The 25,615-nt window shown below is 39.9% G+C and overlaps 2 protein-coding genes across 2 annotated transcripts; both read left to right on the top strand.

Annotated features, from left to right (window-relative positions):
- The first annotated feature begins 1,072 nt into the window (after positions 1 to 1,072).
- LOC121187262 (extracellular calcium-sensing receptor-like) lies at positions 1,073 to 11,426 on the top strand. Its single transcript, XM_041046437.1, has 15 exons — positions 1,073 to 1,215; positions 1,309 to 1,603; positions 2,015 to 2,101; positions 2,352 to 2,621; positions 2,871 to 3,071; positions 3,609 to 3,884; positions 3,975 to 4,202; positions 4,295 to 4,418; positions 4,822 to 5,015; positions 7,918 to 8,004; positions 8,937 to 9,149; positions 9,254 to 9,523; positions 9,791 to 10,018; positions 10,117 to 10,240; positions 10,513 to 11,426. Exons 1-15 carry the CDS (start codon positions 1,106 to 1,108, stop codon positions 11,424 to 11,426), a joined length of 3,621 nt encoding a protein of 1,206 aa, XP_040902371.1. The 5' UTR covers positions 1,073 to 1,105.
- Positions 11,427 to 13,156: 1,730 nt separating this feature from the next.
- LOC121187263 (extracellular calcium-sensing receptor-like) lies at positions 13,157 to 23,932 on the top strand. The gene is made up of 15 exons (XM_041046438.1): positions 13,157 to 13,293; positions 13,577 to 13,871; positions 14,024 to 14,110; positions 14,294 to 14,563; positions 14,843 to 15,049; positions 15,519 to 15,794; positions 16,128 to 16,355; positions 16,452 to 16,575; positions 16,668 to 16,861; positions 20,611 to 20,697; positions 21,672 to 21,878; positions 21,984 to 22,259; positions 22,478 to 22,705; positions 22,802 to 22,925; positions 23,019 to 23,932. Exons 1-15 carry the CDS (start codon positions 13,184 to 13,186, stop codon positions 23,930 to 23,932), a joined length of 3,627 nt encoding a protein of 1,208 aa, XP_040902372.1. The 5' UTR covers positions 13,157 to 13,183.
- Positions 23,933 to 25,615: the final 1,683 nt, after the last annotated feature.

Here is a 25,615-nt window from a genome sequence, read left to right on the forward strand (position 1 = left end):
TATATACAGGATGTCAAAAGAATAGTGATATGATAATGTAAATGCAGCAGATGTTTAGCATTTTGTGATCAAATTTAACTATGATGCAAATCAGAAAGCATTACCAAAACCTACAATTCAAAGAGAAATTGCAGCTACCTAAATCACAAGAGTAGAAAAGGCCTTGGCCTTGTTTAGTAATGCATGTAGACTCAAACGGTCACATACCAAGCCTGAAGATCCAGACACTCTTGGTGTCTGTGATGATTTTTTTTTGTTGTCAGCTAGCAAAACAAGGTCCCTGCTCAAAGGTGGCTACACAGGACCATACTAACTCTGCCATCCATGGTCTGCAGGACCAGTACAGGGCTTTTAGTTTGTCTGGCCATGAGCAAGCCAGTATGTTCATCCTCAGCAGTGCATACTCATTTCTTTAATGACAAAAGCAAAGGAGATGTGGACATTATGATATAAGAGTCGTTGTTGGTTAGAATCTTACAAGAAGTCAATTGATGAAAATGTATTGATGCAGGGTGATTGATGCATATATTACAGAACTGTACTGTTAACTGGGTCACTTTCATTTACATTACAGGATTTGAAACTTTAGATTCTATTCACCTCTCTACAGTGAGGTTTTATTATAGCAAATAATTACCTGTGCAAGACACTTAAAACTAACAAAACATTGTCATAGTTTCATGAATTGCTTAAATTTTATAAGGTGCACTCACAGTGTGTTATCTTGGCTGTATTGCTTTGATGTTGTCTATCTTTCATCTCCACTGTACTTTCAGAGTTTGCCTCTCCATGTACATTTGATGTATAAGTGCGATCTCTGTAGAGATAATTTGGTATTGTTTCCCCTCCTCACCGCTGCCTGAGCCCTGATGGGAGGTGTAAAACTATGATGTAAATCACTAAAGGAGATGACATAACCCTGCATATAAAATTAAGTAACCTGTGCATGAAGATCCAAAACCAGGGTACAGGGAGGACAGTAGTTATGGGGGCATTTCTAAACACGTGTCTTTTCTTGATTTTGTTCTCTTCCTTCTTTTTCTTGTCTGAGTCTTCCTCTCTTTTCCCATCTTGTAAATTAAGGAGAGAGTTTTATCTTAATGAAATGCACAAGCCTGGTGATGTGATTCTGGGTGGGCTGTTTGAAGTCCACTACACCTCTGTCTTCCCCGAGCTGACATTCACCTCAGAGCCAAATCAACTCAGCTGCCAAGGGTAAGTCTCACACTCCTGTAGTATAAATCTGTGCAGATTCTTTAATCAGGTTTATTCCTTTTCAGGGATTAATAATGACATTTTATGTGTTAGCTTTGACCCTCCAGGGTTCAGACATGCTATGACCATGGCCTTTGCTATTGATGAGATCAACAAAAACTCCAACCTGCTGCCTAATGTGACTCTGGGATACAGTTTGTATGATAACTGTGCCACACTTGTAATTGGATTCAGTGCTGCCTTGTCACTGGCCAGTGGTCGAGACGAGCAGTTTCTGCTTCGGGAGAACTGTTTGGGGACCCCTCCGGTTGTGGGGATTGTGGGTGATTCCTTCTCAACGTTTTCTATTGCAACCTCTGATGTGATAGGTTTATTCAGATTGCCCATGGTGAGCTCACATTTCTTCTGTGCTTTTGATAGGCTGTTTCAGTATATTTCATATTAAATGCTGACACACCTGAGAAAGCTGTTGAAAAAATTTTCTTCATTTTCCCAGGAAAAGGGTCAAATTGCCCATTGTAAGTGTCCTTTTTTCTGCCTTAGCTGTACTTTTATAGGCTTTTGATGAATTTATTACTTTTGATGTGCTTTATTTGAACAAATTTCAAATTATAATGATGTTACATTAGGAAATGTACATTGCATCTCAGCCCAAACTTCTCCAACAAGCCTTTATTTGATAAGTGGTGAACTTTTTTAGATTTTGAAACGATGAATTGTTCAAATAGGTAAAATCATTTAAATGTTTGTACTTGTATGAGAAGCAAAACCTGTGTGCATGCTATATGTTTCTTTATAGGTGAGTTATTTCGCCACATGTTCCTGCCTGAGTGATCGCCAAAGGTTCCCATCCTTCTTTAGAACAATACCGAGTGATGCTTTCCAGGTGAACCTCTGTTCTAGAAGTAACAAATGCATAATATGTGTCACAAGATGTGTAGTGAGCTTCAAAAATGGCCCCCCAAGTACAACAAATCTTTTGTCTTGGATACAAAATTGCTGTTGATGAAACCACAGGGACTCAGAAGAAAGAGTAGAATGGGAACAGTTAACTGTGTATTACTGTGAATAGGTACGTTTCCAGTGAATTATTATTCCAGCCTGAGCACTAATCCCTCCTCTCTGTATTTGTTTAGGTGCGTGCCATGATTCAGATTCTGAAACGCTTTGGCTGGACTTGGGCAGGTCTGCTCGTCAGTGATGATGATTATGGACTCAATGTTGCCCGATCCTTCCAGTCTGACTTGACTCAGTCTGGTGGAGGTTGTCTGGCCTACACGGAGATTTTGCCCTGGGGTGACAACCCAGCTGAACTAAGGAGAATTGTGGATGTGATGAAGAAATCCACAGCTCGTGTGGTCATTGTGTTTGCACATCAGATCCATATGATCCAACTAATGGAAGAAGTATCTATCTATCTGTCAACTTGTCTGTCTGTCTGTCTATCCGTCCGTATGTCCTAAGTCATCTAGCAGTCCTACATGTATTGTTGTAGCTCAGCTGTTTTGACCAAAGTGTTAGCCCCAGTTGATCACCTGTCTCTAAAAGGTTTATTCTGTTTGTTTTATATTGTGTGGTTGTTCAGGGCTACAAAGTGGACTTTATTTGTTCTACGTGAATCTGAACAATTATCTTTAACAAAATGCAACAAACAGGTGGTAAAGCAGAATGTGACAGGCCTGCAGTGGATGGCCAGTGAAGCCTGGACTGCAGCTGCTGTGCTCCAGACCCCTCGTCTCATGCCGTACCTGGGTGGCACACTGGGCATTGCCATCCGTCGAGGAGAAATACCAGGGCTCAGAGAATTCCTGTTACAAACACGTCCAGACCTACACCACAACGATGGGAATAGCATGGTAAGATTGTAATCTTACAATCAGATCTGTGATTATTATTACCGTATTTTCCGCACTATAAGGCGCACCTAAAAGCCTTTAATTTTCTCAAAAACCGACAGTGCGCCTTATAAGCCGATGCGCCTTATATATGGATCACGGTAGTCAGGGGGCGTCGCCGAAGTAAGAGCGGTAAAAACCATAGACTGTATAGTAAAAACGGTAAAAATTCCAGTCCCACACCACTATATTGTGATTGGACTAACGTTTGATTTACCGTAGCGGTATCATAATGTTTCTTTAACGTATTTACTAGGGAAAAGTTCCCCTCCACGTTTGTGAATGTATTAACTACGTGATAAAAAAAGTTGCACTACCTGTTGTACCTTGCTGTAGTAGTTTCTATTCTATGCGCCTTATAATGCGCTGCGCCCTATATATGAAAACATTTTTAAAATAGGCCACTCATTGAAGGTGCGCCTTATAATCCGATGCGCCTTATAGTGCGGAAAATAACAAAATATTGTTATTTCTACTAAGAATTTAAATACTTTTCAGGTGAGGCAGTTTTGGGAACACACCTTTCAGTGCAGATTTGCTCCATCTCCAGCAGGTTGGGTGGAAGCTGGGGGAACACTGTGCACTGGAGATGAAGACTTAGAGAATGTGGATACTGAGTTTTTGGATGTTTCTAACCTCAGGCCTGAATACAATATTTATAAGGCTGTGTATGCTCTGGCATATGCTCTCGATGACATGCTGCAGTGCGAGCCAGGTAGAGGGCCTTTCAGCGGGCACAGCTGTGCCTCTTTGCAAAAGCTGGAGCCCTGGCAGGTGTGATATCACAAGAAAACAAAATCTTTAATCTTAGAAGTTGCAAGACAAAATAAAATTAAATTGTTTTTTTATTTCACTCCATTATAGATTATGTATTACTTGGAAAAGGTCAACTTCACCACACCCTTTGGTGATCAAGTGTCATTTGATGAGAATGGTGATGCCTTACCAATCTATGATATCATGAACTGGCTGTGGCTCCCTGATGGCAGAACAAAGGTTCAGAATGTGGGGGTTGTTAAGAAGTCTCCCTTCAGAGGTGAAGAACTAACACTTCATGAAGACAAAATCTTCTGGAACATTGACTCCAAACAGGTTACTTCGGTTTATTGTTGTTTGCTGCTCAGTATTGTATGACACATGATCAAACAGTGTAGAATAACTTATAACTCTCACAATCCCCACAGCCGCCCCGGTCAGTGTGCAGTGAGAGCTGTCCTCCAGGTACCCGCATGGCCAGAAAGAAGGGGGAACCTGAGTGCTGTTTTGACTGCATCCCTTGTTCTGAGGGAAAGATCAGCAATGAAACAGGTTGCTATAAATCTAATGTTATTGTATAACATGATATGTTATAGGAATCTTCCCCTTCTTGATGCCCAGGTGTTGTTGACAAAAAAGTATATGCCCACCACTGCAGAATCATGGGTACTGTTCTTGGTATCAGTGGCCCAACGAACATGACTATCAAGGTTCACAGGTTGGACAGTGATAATGCTGGACAAGCAACTAATGTAGTTGGTTAGGGTATCTGTATGGACTGGATATGCAGGGATAGTATGGACCCATTTGCCTGTGTTGCCTGTCTACAGTACAAGTAGAAGTTAGTAATGACAACAATCACAAAAAAAGCTGGCTGATAAAGTGGCATCAAAAGTTAAAAATTGTAAACAAACAAAAAAAGTAGAAACAATTAAGTCTTCCCTTCTTTTCATAGACTCCATGGAGTGCACCAGTTGTCCAGAGGATTTCTGGTCCAGTCCCCAGCGTGACCACTGTGTTCCTAAGAAAACAGAGTTCCTCTCCTACCATGAGCCTCTGGGTATCTGTTTGACAACTGCCTCACTGCTGGGCACATTTATCTGTGCTGCTGTCCTGGGCATCTTCATCTATCATCGCAGCACACCCATGGTGCGTGCCAACAATTCTGAACTCAGTTTCCTGCTCTTGTTGTCACTTAAACTATGTTTCCTCTGCTCACTGCTGTTTATTGGACGACCCAGACTGTGGACATGCCAGCTGAGACATGCAGCATTTGGGATCAGCTTTGTACTTTGTGTCTCATGTATCCTGGTTAAAACCATGGTGGTTCTGGCTGTGTTCAAGGCCTCCAAGCCAGGAGGTGGAGCCAGTCTGAAGTGGTTTGGTGCTGTGCAGCAGAGAGGGACAGTTCTGGTTCTCACTTCTATCCAAGCAGCAATCTGCACTGTCTGGCTTTTGTCTTTCTCACCAACTCCTCATAAAAACACTCAGTACCACAATGACAAGATAGTTTATGAGTGTGTAATTGGGTCTACAATTGGTTTTGCAGTGTTACTGGGCTATATTGGCTTTCTGGCTATTCTTAGCTTCCTGCTAGCATTTCTAGCAAGGAATCTTCCAGACAATTTTAATGAGGCCAAACTCATAACTTTCAGCATGCTGATCTTCTGTGCTGTGTGGGTGGCCTTTGTCCCTGCTTATGTAAACTCTCCAGGCAAATATGCAGATGCAGTGGAGGTATTTGCCATCCTGGCCTCCAGTTTTGGCCTCTTGGTGGCACTGTTTGGACCCAAGTGTTATATAATCCTGCTGAGACCGGAGAGAAACACAAAGAAAGCCATCATGGGTCGAGGCACTACCAAAACATAAAAAGAATAGCTCTACTAAATAAAATATCAAGCTTTTGCATTTGACATGTATTTTAAAGCTATTCATTTGCTTATGAAATAACACACAAGTAGTTTCCTTTTTCAAATTTAAAGCTTCCTTTACATGATTATGACAAAAGAAGCCATGAGATAAAAATAAACTTTTAAAACATTCTAATGTTTATGTTATTTCTATCTTTGCCTGTTTTACCTGATTACATTAATTAGGATCTGAAATAACTATATAACTGTCAACATGTCACATGTTTCAGGAGGGATATAATGTCCACATGACAGTGACCAAAGAAGTAAGGCCTTGTCAGTGAAGCTTTCTTGTGAGTTTTTAAACTGCAGAAGGACACTATAAGAAATTAAACAAAAAAAATACTTCCCTCAGTGAAGTATTTTTTTGTTTAATTGCTAACATTTTCGTTTTGTTTAATTTGGATTTGAGTGCCTCTAAAATTTGAGACAAAGCCTGTTTACAAAAACTGTTTACCGTTGTTAATTCCTTACTATGTTAAACGCTTATAGCAAGTTTAAGAGATTTGGGGGGCTGTTATTTGTTTATCTTTGCAATATCGAAACCCCATAACATCATGGATGTTATTTATGTGTGTATATATATATATGTGTGTGTGTGTGTGTGTGTGTGTGTGTTAATGTCACCCGCTTCTAACCATTCTTTTTACATTCTGACAAAGCCATGCTTTGCTCTGCTTCTTCTGATAATGAAGATCTAGCTCCCTCTGTAGGTTTACCAGGACAGTAACTTGGATACACATTACTTTTTTTTTTTCTTTGGACCCCAAAATAACTGGAAATTGTCTCATTTACTTTTTAACACAGTACTTACCAAATTTGTTATGAATGTAGGCCTCTCGTTTTAACTCATAAAGGAGAACTGTATCTAAAAGTTTTTTAGTTTTATGTATATGCATTACCATTTCTATCAGTGTGCTGTGGTTAACTGCATATTGTTTTGTTCGCTGTTATTGCTTTGGGGGCCTTTATTTTTCATTTCCACTGTGATTAAGTATCTTACCCTCATGTGGGACCTAAGTGTAAAGGACGGTTGTTATATGAAGAAACATTACAGGAAGAAAGAAAGACTTGAATCTCATATTTTAGAGACAGAATTTTGAAATTGGCTTTTGAATCTTAAAACAAAAAATGAACAGTAACATGATTTGAAAAATGTAAAATATGGTTTATGTTATATTTGGCAAAATACCTTCTGATGCAGCATAGATGAGGAACAGTTATTTAAAAATGTGTATTATACACATCCCTCACCTCTGCCCGTGCCCTGATGGGTGGTGTGAACAATTAAACAGTGACGAAAAAGGATGACCTAGCCCTGCATATAAAATTAGGTACCCATGCATGAAGATTAGATACAGGGGTGAAGGGAAGAGAGCAGTAATGAGGGCCTTTCTGGTCAGATTGTTGTTTTTGTGTGTCTCTCTGATCTTCATTTCTTCTTCTTTTTTCTTCTCTGAGTCCTTCTTTCTTTCTCCATCTTGCAAGTTACGGAGGCAGTTTAATCTTAATGGGATTCACAAAGCTGGCGATGTAATTCTGGGGGGGCTGTTTGAAGTCCATTATAGCTCTGTCTTCCCTGAGCTGACATTTACCTCAGAGCCACATCAGCCCAGCTGCCAAGGGTAAGTCTCACACACATAAGACAGTTTTCTTTATACTGTATTACCCTTTAATGGTTAATTGTGATATTTTGTGTTTTAGCTTTGACCCTCCAGGGTTCAGACATGCCATGGCCATGGCCTTTGCTATTGATGAGATCAACAAAAACTCCAACCTGCTACCTAATGTGACTCTGGGATACAGTCTGTATGATAACTGTGCTACACTTGGCATTGGGTTCAGTGCTGCCTTGTCACTGGCCACTGGTCGGGAGGAGCAGTTTCTGCTTCAGGAGAACTGTTTGGGGACCCCTCCAGTCCTGGGGATTGTGGGCGATCCCTTCTCGACATTTTCTATTGCCGCCTCCAATGTTCTGGGATTATTCAAACTGCCTATTGTAAGTTTCCTGTCTTTAGTTGCTTTTAATGTTCTGTTTTAATAAATTATTAATAGTTAAAATAAGTCAAATATCTTAAATGTCTCCACTAGCTTACACAAGATGCGTACAACCTGTGTTCACTATGTGTGCTTCATTTTAGGTGAGTTATTTTGCCACATGTTCCTGCCTCAGTGACCGGCAAAGGTTTCCATCTTTCTTCAGAACAATCCCGAGCGATGCTTTCCAGGTGAAACACTTGAAAATAACTGCATATATGCCTCAAGTAAAATATAGCAAGCTTGAAAATAAGTTTTGCCAATTAAACATCATGTGTGCATAAAACATATTTACTTCATGCATCAGTAATGACTACTTTTATTTAGGTCATACAACATGTGTTTAGGTGAAAAAGCTTCATGGGATTAATTAATTAGTAATCCCTCCTCTCTGTGTTGCCTTAGGTGCGTGCTATGATTCAGATTCTAAAACGCTTTGGCTGGACTTGGGCCGGTCTGCTGATCAGTGACGATGATTATGGACTCCATGTTTCCAGATCCTTTCAGTCTGACTTGGCTCAGTCTGGTGGAGGTTGTCTGGCCTACACAGAAATTTTGCCGTGGGGCACCGATCCAGATGAATATGAGAGGATTGTGGATGTGATGACAAAATCCACAGCTCGTGTGGTCATTGTGTTTGCACATCAGATGCACATGATTCAGCTCATGGAAGAGGTTGGAGGATGAAAATTGAAAATACATTTTTTTGTATTATGAATCTAAAGCCTGGCACTACAAAATCTCTTTATCTTCCTATAAACCTAAATTTATAACCTAAATTTGGATAATTTGGAATTGCAATTTGATCATTTTGGTGTGTGTACAGTGTATTTTTTGCCTGTAACACACCCATGCAACATTTATGCTCAAATTTAGGCTTGTCTCTATACATATATTCTACATTTTGTTTTTGAACATAGATCGAAATACCCTGGTTTAAATTAATCACCTTGCTCTGAATAATTTAAATCACATTTGTGCTTTCATCACAGAAGCAAACAACTACACCTGTTATAAAGTTTTGATGTAATTTAGTACAAACTACAAGTAGACTAATTTTTCATGTTTAATTGTTTTTAGAAGTCTAAAAAAAAAAAAAAGACTGGTGTACTACAATTCACAGGTGGTGAAGAAGAATGTTACGGGCCTGCAGTGGATTGCCAGTGAAGCTTGGACATTAGTTGATGGACTCCATACCCCAGCTTTCATGCCATACTTGGGTGGCACCCTGGGCATTGCTATCCGTCGTGGAAAGATACCAGGACTCAGGGATTTCCTGCTAAGAATTAATCCTGAGCATCATCACGGCAATGGATATGAAAATAGCATGGTGAGAGTTTAACCTTCAAATTTTAATTCAAATTTCAAAAATAATGTTATAAGTTATGTTAACATGTTTTTTTTTTTTTGTTATTTTTTGAAAATGCATTTTAGGTAAAGCAGTTTTGGGAACACACATTTCAGTGTAGATTTGCTCCAGCTCCAGCAGGTTGGGTGGAGGCTGGGGGAGCATTATGCACTGGACAGGAAGATTTAGAGAATGTGAAGAGTGAGTTCTTGGATGTGTCAGAACTCAGGCCAGAGTACAATATTTACAAGGCTGTGTATGCTCTGGCATATGCCCTTGATGACATGCTGCAGTGTGAGCCAGGTAGAGGGCCTTTCAGCGGGCACAGCTGTGCCACCTTGCAAAGACTGGAGCCCTGGCAGGTGTGATATCAGTTTACACTTCATGTTTCACTACATGTTGCTTGTTTATTTTTACAATGATAGTTAACCAGTAGTCAGTAGTTAACCAAATACATTGATCAAACGCCCTGAACTGAAATTCAGGGCGTCTCAATACTTACTGGAGATTAGGTTCAGCGGGCCACTTCTCAACAACTGTACACGCTTCACTTTAGCAATTTACTGACAAGGTGCAAACAATATTATGCATTATGAGTCTGTTGCTGAATTTATATCTGTCATTTGTAGCTTATGTATTACTTGGAAAGGGTTAACTTCACCACCCCATTTGGTGATCAAGTGTCATTTGATGAGAATGGTGATGCCTTACCAATCTATGATATCATGAACTGGCTGTGGCTCCCTGATGGAACAATTAAAGTTCAGACTGTGGGTGAAGTTAAGAGGTCGATTTTCAAAGGTGAAGAACTCACACTTGATGAAGGCAGAATCTTCTGGAACTTGGAAACCAAAGAGGTTACTATTCTTTACTTTTGTGCTTGCTTAAGTATTAATTACAATAAAATCATCACATCATGTAGAATAACACTGATTTCTCTGTCCTTCGTCTACAGCCACCCAAGTCAGTTTGCAGTGAAAGCTGTCCTCCAGGTACCCGCATGGCCAGGAAGAAAGGACAGCCGGTGTGCTGTTTTGACTGCATCCCTTGTTCTGAGGGGAAGATCAGCAATGAAACTGGTTGGTATCCATTAAAATGTTATGATTTGTTATCGAGTATTCATTTTTATTCAAGTGGATGCACAGTTGGTGTTGTGGTGAGAGAAAAGGTCATCCCTACTACTGCAAAAACCCAGGTTGCGTCCTTGGCAGTGGTGCACAATCGCACATTAATGACACTGTTCACTGATGGAGGGGGTGATTTCCACAATGTTGTGACGCCTGCTAATTGAAAAGGAGATGTGGAAGAAGTGAGAAAATTCAGAATAACAATTGGAATCTTGTTTTCATAGACTCCATGGAGTGCACCAGTTGTCCAGAAGATTTCTGGTCCAGCCCCCAGCATGACCACTGTGTTCCTAAGACAACAGAGTTCCTCTCCTACCATGAGCCTCTGGGAATCTGTTTGACAACTGCCTCACTGCTGGGCACATTTATCTGTGCTGTTGTCCTGGGCATCTTCATCTATCATCGCAGCACACCCATGGTGCGTGCCAACAATTCAGAACTCAGTTTCCTGCTCTTGGTGTCGCTTCAGTTATGTTTCCTGTGTTCATTGCTGTTTATTGGTCGTCCCAGACTGTGGACATGCCAGCTGAGACATGCAGCATTTGGAATCAGCTTTGTACTTTGTGTCTCATGTATCCTGGTTAAAACCATGGTGGTTCTGGCTGTGTTCAAGGCCTCCAAGCCAGGAGGTGGAGCCAAACTGAAGTGGTTTGGTGCTGTGCAGCAGAGAGGGACAGTTCTGGTTCTCACTTCTGTCCAAGCAGCAATCTGCACTGCCTGGCTTGTCTCTGCTTCACCAGCACCACATAAAAACACAGATTACCACAATGACAAGATAGTGTATGAGTGTGTAGTTGGCTCCACAGTTGGTTTTGCAGTGTTACTGGGTTATATTGGTTTACTGGCTATCCTCAGCTTCCTGTTAGCATTTCTAGCAAGGAACCTTCCAGACAACTTCAATGAGGCCAAACTCATAACTTTCAGCATGCTGATCTTCTGTGCTGTGTGGGTGGCCTTTGTTCCCGCTTATGTAAACTCTCCAGGTAAATATGCAGATGCAGTGGAGGTATTTGCCATCCTGGCCTCCAGTTTTGGCCTCTTGGTGGCACTGTTTGGACCCAAGTGTTACATAATCCTGCTGAGACCAGAGAGAAACACAAAGAAAGCCATCATGGGCCGAGAAACCACTAAGTTATAAAAAGAGCAGATACGGGAAAATAGTCACCTCGACTCTTTCAGTAATTATGTTCAGCAGTGATATTCATTCAGCAGTGAGCTCGTCTTGAAATGGCCAATATATAACAAACAAGTAACTTCCTTTTTAACTTCAGAAACATTTTTGCTGTAAAGCGTAAATGTAGATGAACCTAGAAGCAATAGAGAAATGTTTTGTTTTAAACAGATTCTTTATTATTGACTTTTTTGCTTGAGAGACTTTGAAAGGCTTTGTCTCAGTTTCCACCTCACTGAAACTTAAAATTCACTAAAAGCCTGTTTACATGACTGTTGTGCTTGTTCAATAAGATTCCCTACAAAGGACTCTTTCAACCTACTTTCCCCAAAGTAAGACAAACAACAGTGGTCTGCAGCAGAACCACCTTATGTTCTCAAAAAATATGACACATTAAGTGAAACGTGTATATATTCAATTAAGATAAACAATTAGAAGCCAGCTTGAATTGCAATAGCATTGTATAAGCCAAGAAGCTTGACTTCCCCAAATTACTCTTACATTGCCACCCAAATATCAGCTAAAACACTTCACAGTCTTTACAAAATCATCACAACAGCATTTGAACAAACAGAAAGGATCATCTGCATATAATATGATTTTGTGTTTTTTTTTTGATCCCACATCAATACCCTGAATATAACTATAATTTCTAGCTTCTGTAAGTGATATATTTGTATGAGCCAAAAAATTAATTAATTAAAATACTTATCAATTCTTATCAATATTGTCACATAGTTTTTCACCATTAATGTCATTAGTCTCGAGGGAGCGTGCGGTCGTCATGCTGATTGAAAGTCAACTAGAACAGTGTCTGCAGAATGCCCGTCACTCAACCATCGGCTGTCTAAGTAGGCGTTTCCAAGTGTCTTGCAGCACTGCGAATAGTCCTTCGGGATCTTGAGATCCACAACCCGAACAACCAATGAGCTTTATGTGTTCGGAGAAGAATCTCGGCACAGACCATCCACAACTGCCTCAGAGAAGCAAACCTCCATGCATGTCATCGACACCAGGGTCTGAACCAGACAGCTACCAGGTGTCCCTACCGTCTTGTCAGGGCTATCGTGCATGCAAACTACCACGCAAACATATGACATATGTATCAAGTTTTATTGACCAAAAAATAAATATATGAAGCAAAGGAATGGCAATAAAAGTGAAAAAGGAGAGAAAATAAGCCTTGCTCACCTGGTGACTAAAACAATAGATTTTTAATCAATAATACGTAGTTAGTTTCTGTCCCCGGACGATAATTTTTTTTTTTTAATTCTTAAAAAGATGGCCTTTAATTTTCCAATCTAAAGGCAACTGATCATAATCATCATCATCAAAATAATTTACAAAGTATTTGGTTTGTCTTTATTATTATTGTTGTTGTTGTTGTTGTTATTTTACATGTTATGCTAACTTAATTTAGCTGATGTGTGTGTTGTGTCTTGCTCCTATAGCCCATGCCCTGATGGGTGTTGTTAAAGATTAAACAATGACAGAAAGCATGCAAGGGGGCAGTGACATAGCTCTGTATATAAAACCAAGAAACCGAGCATGAAGAATAGAACAGGTGTGAAGGGAGGAGGACAGTTATGGGGTTTTTTCCTGACACACATCTGCTCTTGTATGTCTACCTTATCATGTTTTTTTGCTGTTCTTCCTCTTTATGCTCTGTGTCTTCTTCTCTACTGCCATCTTGTAAATTACGGAGGAAGTTTCATCTTAATGAAATGCACAAGCCTGGTGATGTGGTTCTGGGTGGGCTGTTTGAGGTCCACTACACCTCTGTCTTCCCTGAGTGGACATTTACCTCAGAGCCACAGCAGCCCAGCTGCCAAGGGTAAGTCTCACACACACTTCTGCTCACAGTAATCTGGGTAAGGAAGAAGAAAATGTCAGTGTGCTGAAATGTTTATGAAATATGAGTAAAGTAGCATTTTGTGAAAGATATCTCAATATTTTAAAAATATTAAAATAAAGCTGTAAAAAGTATTTTATTATTATATATTTTATTAACTGTGTAGTGTGTTATTAACATTGGTCCATTTTTTTTTAGTATAAACCTACACAATTCTCCCAGTGAGTTTTTGAGTTGTAGTGCTTAATGATATTTTATGTGTTAGCTTTGACACTTTAGGGTTCAGACATGCTATGACCATGGCCTTTACTATTGATGAGATCAACAAGAACTCCGATCTGCTACCTAATGTGACTCTGGGATACACTCTGTATGATAACTGTGGTGCACTTATTATTGGATTCAGTGGTGCACTATCACTGGCCAGTGGTCAAGAGGAGCAGTTCCTGCTTCAAGAAAACTGTTTAGGGACCCCACCAGTTCTGGGGATCGTGGGTGATTCATATTCAACATTTTCTATTGCAATCTCCAACGTACTAGGTTTATTCAAACTGCCACTTGTGAGTTTCCTATCTTCTGTCTTTTTCATTGTTGAATATTTCTGTTGAATCAAATTTAATCGTGATTCATTGCTGAAATATGAAAATACTTTAACAGGGTCTGACTTGTATGAGATGAGTAATATGACTGTATAATGTGTGTTTCTTTATAGGTGAGTTATTTTTCCACGTGTTCCTGCCTGACTGATCGGGAAAGGTTTCCTTCCTTCTTCAGAACAATACCAAGTGATGCTTTTCAGGTGAAACTCCACCACCAAGTTGAGAACTGCAAAACAGGATAAATTAAATGTGATTCCAGTGTGAAATGTGTATAAGCAATATAATTTATATGTTACATTCACTGAGGCTAGTGTCTTATATGTTATTTTAAAAGAATATAGTAGAGTGTGCACTAATCCCTTTTCACCTATGTATCCACTCAGGTGCGTGCTATGATTCAGATACTAAAACACTTTGGCTGGGCTTGGGTAGGCCTGGTGGTCAGTGATGATGATTATGGACTCCATGTTGCCCAGTCCTTTCAGTCTGACCTGGCTCAGTCTGGTGGAGGTTGTCTGGCATACGTAGAGGTGCTGCCTTGGGACAGAGACCCAAGTGTTCTCAAGAGGATTGTATATTCGGTAAAGACATCAACAGCTCGTGTCGTGATGGTGTTTGCACACGTCATCCACATGATTCAACTGATGGAAGAGGTTGGAATTAAATAATAATGCAATTTTTAAAATGCATGCATTTAAGAAATGTTCAATGATGACTTATTTTGTTTGTTTGTTTCCCAAAAATTCCTGTCAATTAAATTGCTTATGTGAGAGAAGCAAACAAACTGAAGCTTACTGTAGCTACTCCTCTGCATTTTGAGAAAACCAAAGTGTATTGCACAGAAAGCAGAATTGTTGTTGACAAACTACAAAGTACAGTATACTGTTTTAATAGAAGTCTGGAAAAAAAAAATTATATAATGCAATGCATAGGTGGCACAGCAAGACGTGACAGGTCTGCAGTGGATTGCAAGTGAGGCATGGACATCAGCTGCTGTGCTCCAGACCCCTCGTCTCATGCCGTACCTGAGCGGCACACTTGGCATTGCCATCCGTCGGGGAGAAATGCCAGGATTCAAGGAATTCCTGTTACAAATACGTCCTGACCTACACCAAAACAGCAGCTATGGAAAGAACATGGTAAGAGTTTAACCTTGGAAATTGATAATCAAAAATAAATCATAAATAAAAATAATCAATAATATTTTTTTATTCAGGGAGGCACGTGGAGCAGTTGTTAGCACTGTCACCTCACAGCAAGAGGGTTTCAGGTTCGAAACCCGGTCTGGGCTCTTCTGTGCGGCGTTTGCATGTTTTCCCTGAGCTTGTGTGGGTTTTCTCCGGGTACTCCGGTTTCCTCCCACAATCACAAAAACATGCCCATTAGGTTAATTGGCTCCTCTTAATTGTCCCTTAGTGTGAGTATGTGCGTGAGTGGCTGTCGTTGTCGTTTGTGATTGACTGGCGACCAGTCCAGGGTGTACCGTGCCTCTTGCACATTGTCAGTTGGGATAGGCTCCAGCTCCCTGCGACCCTGACGGATCAAGCAGTTTAGAAAATGAATGAATTTTTTGATTCATGTTAATAGTGACTTTTTAATATATTTCAGGTCAGACAGTTTTGGGAACACACATTTCAGTGTCGATTTGCTCCACCTCCAGCAGGTTGGGTAGAAACTGGAGGAGCAGTATGCACTGGAGAGGAAGATATTGAAAATTTGGAGACTGAGTTTTTGGATCTTTCAAACCTCAGGCCAGAGTATAATGTCTACAAGGCTGTGTATGCTCTGGCATATGCCCTTGACGGCATACTACAGTGTGAGCCAGGTAGAGGGCCTTTCAGCGGGCACACCTGTGCCACTTTGCAAACACTGGAGCCCTGGCAGGTGTGATATCAGTTTACACTTCATGTTTCACTACATGTTCTGAAAACTGCTGCTGCACCGTGAAATACTGACTGAAAATCACTTTATGAATATAGAATAGTAAAAGGCACAGTGTGAAATTATACACTGGTCAACTTCTTATTAAGTTAATCATTTTTATTTCAAAAATTGAATATTTAATAGTAACATTAGCAGAACATACACATTCCCATTTTGTTTAATGATGAAAGATAAAAATGGCATGATTTTCTTGCAAAGTGGGACAAACCTCTGTTTGGATAGAGCCTGTTAAACTCCTAACTTCTTACATTTATTTCTATCTATCATTTGTAGCTTGTACATTATTTGCAAAAGGTCAGTTTCACCACATCATTTGGTGATCAAGTGTCATTTGATGAGAATGGTGATGCCTTACCAATCTATGATATCATGAACTGGCTGTGGCTCCCTGATGGAACATTTAAACTTAAGAATGTGGGTGAGGTTAAGAGGACTCCCTCCAAAGGTGAAGAACTCACACTTGATGAAGACAAAATCTTCTGGAACTTTGAATCAAAAGAGGTTGGTTCTTCTTTTTCAGACACCTCCCCTTTTTATGTTATAATTCTTACCAATGTAAAATAACACAGAATGACAGATTTAGTTTTCTTCTTACAGCCGCCCCGGTCCGTGTGCAGTGAGAGCTGTCCTCCAGGTACCCGCATGGCCAGAAAGAAGGGGGAACCTGAGTGCTGTTTTGACTGCATCCCTTGTTCTGAGGGAAAGATCAGCAATAGAACTGGTTGGTGTTCATGTTTCAGTATTCTTATTTTCCTCTAAAGAATTTATTCTACATGGCAAGAATATATCCCACCATGTTTTTTGTCTTTTCAGACTCCATGGAGTGCACCATTTGTCCAGAGGATTTCTGGTCCAGTCCCCAGCGTGACCACTGTGTTCCTAAGAAAACGGAGTTCCTCTCCTACCATGAGCCGCTGGGTATCTGCTTGACAGTCACCTCACTGCTGGGCACATTTATCTGTGCTGTTGTCCTGGCCATCTTCATCTATCATCGCAGCACACCTATGGTGCGTGCCAACAATTCTGAACTTAGTTTTCTGCTCTTGGTTTCTCTTAAGCTATGTTTCCTATGTTCACTGTTGTTTATTGGTCGTCCCAGACTGTGGACATGCCAGCTGAGACATGCAGCATTTGGGATCAGCTTTGTCCTTTGTGTCTCATGTATCCTGGTTAAAACCATGGTGGTTCTGGCTGTGTTCAAGGCCTCCAAGCCAGGAGGTGGAGCCAGTCTGAAGTGGTTTGGTGCTGTGCAGCAGAGAGGGACAGTTCTGGTTCTCACTTCTATCCAAGCAGCAATCTGCACTGCCTGGCTTGTCTCTGCTTCACCAGCACCTCATAAAAACACTGATTATCACAGTGACAAGATAGTGTATGAGTGTGTAGTTGGGTCCACAGTTGGTTTTGCAGTGTTACTGGGTTATATTGGTTTACTGGCTATCCTCAGCTTCCTGTTAGCATTTCTAGCAAGGAACCTTCCAGACAACTTTAATGAGGCCAAACTCATAACTTTCAGCATGCTGATCTTCTGTGCTGTGTGGGTGGCCTTTGTCCCTGCTTATGTCAACTCCCCAGGTAAATATGCAGATGCAGTGGAGGTATTTGCCATCCTGGCCTCCAGTTTTGGCCTCTTGGTGGCACTGTTTGGACCCAAGTGTTACATAATCCTGCTGAGACCAGAGAGGAACACAAAGAAAGCCATCATGGGTCGAGGAACACCTAAGTCATAAAAGCAGCAAATACAATAAAATGATCAACTGGTCTGAGCCAGTATGTATTTTGCATTCATTTAGCAGTGATCTGCCCTGTTTAACTTAAGAAACATTTTACTTTCAGGAATATATTTAAATGAAACGGGAATTGAAACACAGATTGTATTCCCTGATCCAACCCACTCTCATTGCATTGTATTGATGCGTCTACATGGACACAAATTTTTCTCTTTTTTTCTTTTTTTTTGTTTAGTTTTGTTTTTTTCGGACACTGTGCACGACTTTCAAATGAATGAATAAAGCATTCCATTCATTAATAGCAACTCAGTCACAAGGAAATGGTTGGGATGGATGGTGTGCATACAAAGTTCACAAATGTCCAGAGACTGGGGTTCACATCCAGAGTCCTGTGTGTGGATAGGTTTAGGCAACAACTTTGGTTAAGCTTAGTGAAAGATTGTGATTTGGGTTTAATTTTCAATGAAGACATTGTATCAGACGTCATTGTGAACATTTTCTGAATTAAACGAGATCATAAAATATAACCACAAAAAAAGTTAACTAATGCTGTATTTACTAAAAGTCAATAGTTTACTGTCACAAAAAAATTTAAAATTCCAGCCTATGTACACGAATCAGCACAGTACATTTTGTTAACTGTTTCATGAACTGCCATGAGACTGGGTTGCCTGATCACGTCCCCAAAATGTCAAAGCCTTTGAAAGGCTTTGCCTGAGTTACCATCTCACTAAAACTCAAAATACCAATTAAAACACTTTTGGTGTTACTGTTTTAGTAGTTGAAACAGACTCCATGAAGCACCAGGCAGCAACAGAAACAGCTCATGCTTTATTTTATCATCTAATCGGCTTTGAATTTCAGACAAACAGCAACATGTCATCTGCATATCATGTGATGATGATTTTTTTTTATTTATTTATTTTTTTAATTATTTGATCCCAGATTGGTACCCTGAATATAATTTTGAGTTCTGGCTACTGAAAGTTTCACTTTTGCATGAGCAAATGGTAACAGAAAGATAGGAAATGCTTGGCCTTTCCTATCTCCCCTATCTCCTCTCTCCTTAGAGAAAACTTAGAGGATATCCCTTTTACAACAGCCCTCGCCTTTGGTGCACAATACAGCAGTCTGAATCGCCTAATATAATCCTCTGAAATGTTGTAAGCACGGCAGATAGTAGCACAATACTATAAAGAAATTGACACCATTAAGAGAAATGAAATCTTTTAATTTTGGGTTAGATCAAGATAAGATAAGATGCACCTTTATTAGTCCCACCATGGGGAAATTGCATCCGTCACAGCAGCAAAGAGACAGATACAGGCACCCAGAATATACAGAAAAATAAAAATGTTAATTAAGTTCCTCATAACTAGATCAGCTTCGTAAACCCTCTTTGGTCTGCCTTAAAAAGTTCAGTTAAATATATTGAATATATTTTTCAAAGATTTAGGAGAAACATTTGCTCTTAGTGTAACCATTTCAATCATGTGGGACAATTTGACAATCCCGTGGGTGCCAAATGTTAATTCCCTTTAATTTTTGAGGAAAAAATTCTCTGTCACACCAGGCAGTTTGGACATCCTGTCCGGTGTCATGCTAATACCACATACCATGGCAATACCAGAATTGTTCTACTACCAAAATAACAGCAGCCGTGGCCAAAATATGCTTAGCTACAGAAAGTTCCACACCTTTAAGAATTGCAGAGAGGCATTTTCAAACTTCCAAACAAACATATAGTACGTGCATTACATTTTTACTGATATATACATGTAATCTTCAAATTCTTAAAAAGATGGCTTTTAATTTTCCAATAGAAAAGCCACAGGAGATAGACATCAGAAAATGTGGTTCATGGCTTGTATTTGCTGGAATGCTGCTATTTGTGTCTTGCTCCTATAGCCCATGCCCTGATGGGTGTTGTTAAAGATTAAGCAATGACAGAAAGCATGCAAGGGGGCAGTGACATAGCTCTGTATATAAAATTAAGACACCGTGCATGAAGAATAGAACAGGTGTGAAGGGAGGAGGACAATTATGGGGTTTTTTCCTGACACACATCTGCTCTTGTATGTCTACCTTATCATGTTTTTTTGCTGTTCTTCCTCTTTATGCTCTGTGTCTTCTTCTCTACTGCCATCTTGTAAATTACGGAGGAAGTTTCATCTTAATGAAATGCACAAGCCTGGTGATGTGGTTCTGGGTGGGCTGTTTGAGGTCCACTACACCTCTTTCTTCCCTAAGTGGACATTTACCTCAGAGCCACAGCAGCCCAGCTGCCAAGGGTAAGTGTCACACACACTTCTGCTCACAGTGATCTGGGTAAGGAAGAAGAAAATGTCAGTGTGCTGAAATGTTTATGAAATATGAGTAAAGTAGCATTTTGTGAAAGTTGTTGCACTTTTTAAAAAATATTAAAATAAAGCTGTAAAAATATGGAATTAAAACTGTGTAGTATGTTTTTTTACATAGGTCAAGTTTTGTTTATCTATCTATGCAGTTCTCACAGTGATAGATTACATTTAATGGTTAACAGTGATATTTTATGTGTTAGTTTTGACACTTTAGGGTTCAGACATGCTATGACCATGGCCTTTGCTATTGATGAGATCAACAAGAACTCCAACCTGCTACCTAATGTGACTCTGGGATACAGTCTGTATGATAACTGTGGTGCACTTATTATTGGATTCAGTGGTGCACTATCACTGGCCAGTGGTCGAGAGGAGCAGTTCCTGCTTCAGGAGAACTGTTTAGGGACCCCACCAGTTCTGGGGATCGTGGGTGATTCATATTCAACATTTTCTATTGCAACCTCCAACGTGCTAGGTTTATTCAAACTGCCACTTGTGAGTTTCCTATCTTCTGTCTTTTTCATTGTTGAATATTTCTGTTGAATCAAATTTAATCGCAATTCATTGCTGAAATACACTACTAAATACTACTAAATATAATACTTTAACAGGGTCTGACTTGTATGAGATGAGTAATATGACTGAATAATGCTTTATTTTTCTTTATAGGTGAGTTATTTTGCCACGTGTTCCTGCCTGACTGATCGGGAAAGGTTTCCTTCCTTCTTCAGAACAATACCAAGTGATGCTTTTCAGGTGAAACTCCACCACCAAGTTGAGAACTGCAAAATAGTTTAATTTAAATGTGATTCGACTGTGAAATGTGTATAAGCAATATAATTTATATGTTACATTCACTGAGGCTAGTGTCTTATATGTTATTTTAAAAGAATATAGTAGAGTGTGCACTAATCCCTTTTCACCTATGTATCCACTCAGGTGCGTGCGATGATTCAGATACTGAAACGCTTTGGCTGGGCTTGGGTAGGCCTGGTGGTCAGTGATGATGATTATGGACTCCATGTTGCCCAGTCCTTTCAGTCTGACCTGGCTCAGTCTGGTGGAGGTTGTCTGGCATACGTAGAGGTGCTGCCTTGGGACGGTGACCCAAGTGAACTCAAGAGGATTGTATATTCGATAAAGACATCAACAGCTCGTGTCGTGATGGTGTTTGCACATGAGGCCCACACGATTCAACTGATGGAAGAGGTTGGAATTAAATTCTAATACAATTTTTAAAATGCAGGGATTTAAGAAATGTAACATGATGACTTATTTTGTTTTTTTGTTTGTTTCCCAAAATGAAATTCACTGACCAAAAAAATCCGGTTTATTATCATGAGTTTCAAACACACACAACTAACAGAAAATTTCAGATTCAGTCATAATTTTGATAATTTGACTTGTTTGTGTTTCAGATATTTAAACCTGTATAAGATTCAGTTTGATGAAAACATTGCTTAAAATATTTTAGTACATTTTCGGGTTTTCATCAGTGTTCAAGCATAAAAAGAGCAGTTCTCAACAATTAAATGAATATTACATTATTCTGATAATTGCATTAAATTGGTTATGTGAGAGAAGCAAACAAACTGAAGCTTATTGTAAGCTACTCCTCTCCATTTTGAGAAAACCAAACTGTATTGCACAGACAGCAGAATTGTTGTTGACACACTTTAAGGTACAGTAAGTCTAAAAAATATATATATTATATATAATGCAATGCGTAGGTGGTGCAGCAAGATGTGACAGGCCTGCAGTGGGTTGCAAGTGAGGCCTGGACATCAGCTGCTGTGCTCCAGACCCCTCGTCTCATGCCGTACCTGAGCGGCACACTGGGCATTGCCATCCGTCGAGGAGAAATACCAGGGCTCAGAGAATTCCTGTTACAAATACGTCCAGACCTACAACAAAACAACAGCTATGGAAATAACCTGGTGAGAGTTTAATCTTGCAAATTTATAATCGAAAATAAATCATAAAAAAAATAATGAATGATATTTTTTGATTTATGTTAATAGTGACTTTTTAATATATTTCAGGTGAAACAGTTTTGGGAATACACTTTTCAGTGTCGATTTGCTCCACCTCCAGCAGGTTGGGTAGAAACTGGAGGAGCAGTATGCACTGGAGAGGAAGATATTGAAAATGTGGAGACTGAGTTTTTGGATCTTTCTAACCTCAGGCCAGACTATAATGTGTATAAGGCTGTGTATGCTCTGGCATATGCCCTTGATGACATACTACAGTGTGAGCCAGGTAGAGGGCCTTTCACCGGGAACACCTGCGCCACTTTGCAAACACTGGAGCCTTGGCAGGTGTGATATCAGTTTACACTGTGAAATTATACACTGGTAAACTTCTTATTAAGTTAATAATTTTTGTTTAAAAATGTAATATTTAATAGTAACAGTAGCAGAACATACACATTCCTTTTTTGTTTAATGATGAAAGATAAATATGGCATGATTTGTTGTTTGGATAGAGCCTGTCAAACTCCTAACTTCTTACATTTATTTCTATCTATCATTTGTAGCTTGTACATTATTTGCAAAAGGTCAGTTTCACCACATCATTTGGTGATCAAGTGTCATTTGATGAGAATGGTGATGTCTTACCAATCTATGATATCATGAACTGGCTGTGGCTCCCTGATGGAACAATTAAACTTCAGAATGTGGGTGAGGTTAAGAGGACTCCCTCTAAAGGTGAAGAACTCACACTTGATGAAGACAAAATCTTCTGGCACTTTGGATCAAAAGAGGTTGGTTCTTCTTTTTCAGACACCTCCCCTTTTTATGTTATAATTCTTACCAATGTAAAATAACACAGAATGACAGATTTAGTTTTCTTCTTACAGCCGCCCCGGTCCGTGTGCAGTGAGAGCTGTCCTCCAGGTACCCGCATGGCCAGAAAGAAGGGGGAACCTGAGTGCTGTTTTGACTGCATCCCTTGTTCTGAGGGAAAGATCAGCAATAGAACTGGTTGGTGTTCATGTTTCAGTTTTTTTTATTTTCCTCTAAGGAATTTATTCTACATGGCAAGAATGTATCCCACCATGTTTTTCGTCTTTTCAGACTCCATGGAGTGCACCATTTGTCCAGAGGATTTCTGGTCCAGTCCCCAGCGTGACCACTGTGTTCCTAAGAAAACGGAGTTCCTCTCCTACCATGAGCCGCTGGGTATCTGCTTGACAGTCACCTCACTGCTGGGAACATTTATCTGTGCTGTTGTCCTGGCCATCTTCATCTATCATCGCAGCACACCCATGGTGCGTGCCAACAATTCTGAACTTAGTTTCCTGCTCTTGGTTTCTCTTAAGCTATGTTTCCTATGTTCACTGTTGTTTATTGGTCGTCCCAGACTGTGGACATGCCAGCTGAGACATGCAGCATTTGGGATCAGCTTTGTCCTTTGTGTCTCATGTATCCTGGTTAAAACCATGGTGGTTCTGGCTGTGTTCAAGGCCTCCAAGCCAGGAGGTGGAGCCAGTCTGAAGTGGTTTGGTGCTGTGCAGCAGAGAGGGACAGTTCTGGTTCTCACTTCTATCCAAGCAGCAATCTGCACTGCCTGGCTTGTCTCTGCTTCACCAGCACCTCATAAAAACACTGATTATCACAGTGACAAGATAGTTTATGAGTGTGTAGTTGGCTCCACAGTTGGTTTTGCAGTGTTACTGGGCTATATTGGTTTTCTGGCTATCCTCAGCTTCCTGTTAGCATTTCTAGCAAGGAATCTTCCAGACAACTTTAATGAGGCCAAACTCATAACTTTCAGCATGCTGATCTTCTGTGCTGTGTGGGTGGCCTTTGTTCCCGCTTATGTCAACTCCCCAGGCAAATATGCAGATGCAGTGGAGGTATTTGCCATCCTGGCCTCCAGTTTTGGCCTCTTGGTGGCACTGTTTGGACCCAAGTGTTACATAATCCTGCTGAGACCAGAGAGGAACACAAAGAAAGCCATCATGGGTCGAGGAACACCTAAGTCATAAAAGCAGCAAATACAATAAAATGATCAACTGGTCTGAGCCAGTATGTATTTTGCATTCATTTAGCAGTGATCTGCCCTGTTTAACTTCAGAAACATTTTACCCTAAAGAATACTCTCATTGCATTGTATTGATGTGTCTACATGGACACAAACTTCCATGTCTTGGGACACTGTGCACGACTTTCAAATGAATGAATAAAGCATTCCATTCATTAATAGCAACACAGTCACAAGGAAATGGTTGGGGTGGATGGTGTGCATACAAAGTACACATCTGTCACACCAGACACTGGGGTTCACACCCAGAGTCCTGTGTGTGGATAGGTGTAGTGCTTTGGTTAAGCTTAGTGAAAGATTGTGATTGGGGTTTAATTTTCAATGAAGACATTGTATCAGAAGTCATTGTGAACGTTTTCTGTTGTAAACCAGACCATAAAACATAACCACAAAAAAGTTAACTCATTCTGTATTTACTAAAAGTCAATACTTTAGTGTCACAAAAAAGAAAACAGCACCAGGCAGCAACAGAATCAGCTCATTCTCTGAAGAAAATATTCAAATGGATTTAATATGACATATTAAGGGAAATGTTTCTATATAGAAATAAGACATTTAGAAGGAAGCTTGAATCGAGTCACCACTGTATATGCAAAAAAGCACGACTTTTCCAGGTTGCACTTACATTACTTGAAAAAAAAAAAGAGGTAAAACATTGCACAATCTTTATTTTATCATCTAAACGGCTTTGAATTTCAGACAAACAGCAACATGTCATCTGCATATCATGTGATTTTTTTTTTTTAAACATTTGATCCCAGATTGGTACCCTGAATATAATTTTGAGTTCTGGCTACTTAAAGTGTCACTTTTGCATGAGCTAATGGTAACAGAAAGATAGGAAATACTTGGCCTCTCGTATCTCCCCATCTCCTCTCTCCTTAGGGAAAACTTTGGAAGATATCCCATTTACAACAGGCCTCACCTTTGGTGCACAATACACTGGTCTGAATCACCTAAACGTTCTGAAATGTTGTAAGCATGGTAGATAGTAGCACAATACTATAAAGAAATTGACACCATTAAGAGAAATGAAATCTTTTAATTTTTGGTTAGACCAAGGTTGGTGTTATGTTAAGTAAGGGTTTCATAACTAGATCAACTTTTTTGTTCTTATCTTAAAGCTTTGTCAAGCCTCTTTGGTCTGCCTTAAAAAGTTCAGCTAAATATATTGAATATATTTTTCAGAGATTTAGGAGAAACATTTGCTCTTAGTGTAACCATTTCAATCATGTGGGACAGTTTGACAATCCCGTGGGTGCCAAATGTTAATTCCCTTTAATTTTTGAGGGTTCGTGGCTTATATTTGCTGGAAAACTTGCTGAAATTGTCTTACATGTTATATCAATGTGATTAAGTTGATGTGTGTTGTGTCTTGCTCCTATAGCCCATGCCCTGATGGGTGTTAAAGATTAAACAATGACAGAAAGCATGCAAGGGGGCAGTGACATAGCTCTGTATATAAAACCAAGAAACCGTGCATGAAGAATAGAACAGGTGTGAAGGGAGGAGGACAGTTATGGGGTTTTTTCCTGACACACATTTGCTCTTGTATGTCTACCTAATGTTTTTTTGCTGTTCTTCCTCTTTATGCTCTGTGTCTTCTTCTCTACTGCCATCTTGTAAA

This window comes from Toxotes jaculatrix, chromosome 9, assembly GCF_017976425.1.
Source record: "Toxotes jaculatrix isolate fToxJac2 chromosome 9, fToxJac2.pri, whole genome shotgun sequence".
NCBI classification, from domain to species: domain Eukaryota; kingdom Metazoa; phylum Chordata; class Actinopteri; family Toxotidae; genus Toxotes; species Toxotes jaculatrix.

Bases quoted from the DNA above. Each gene is read 5' to 3' on its own strand.
- LOC121187263 (XM_041046438.1), top strand. From the start codon at position 13,184: ATGCACAAGCCTGGTGATGTGGTTCTGGGTGGGCTGTTTGAGGTCCAC. The intron at 21,879-21,983 runs GTGAGAGTTTAA...AATATATTTCAG, and splicing joins ACAGCTATGGAAATAACCTG to GTGAAACAGTTTTGGGAATA. The intron at 22,706-22,801 runs GTTGGTTCTTCT...TTCTTCTTACAG, and splicing joins GGCACTTTGGATCAAAAGAG to CCGCCCCGGTCCGTGTGCAG.
- LOC121187262 (XM_041046437.1), top strand. From the start codon at position 1,106: ATGCACAAGCCTGGTGATGTGATTCTGGGTGGGCTGTTTGAAGTCCAC. The intron at 2,622-2,870 runs GTATCTATCTAT...TGCAACAAACAG, and splicing joins TGATCCAACTAATGGAAGAA to GTGGTAAAGCAGAATGTGAC. The intron at 10,019-10,116 runs GTTACTATTCTT...CTTCGTCTACAG, and splicing joins GGAACTTGGAAACCAAAGAG to CCACCCAAGTCAGTTTGCAG.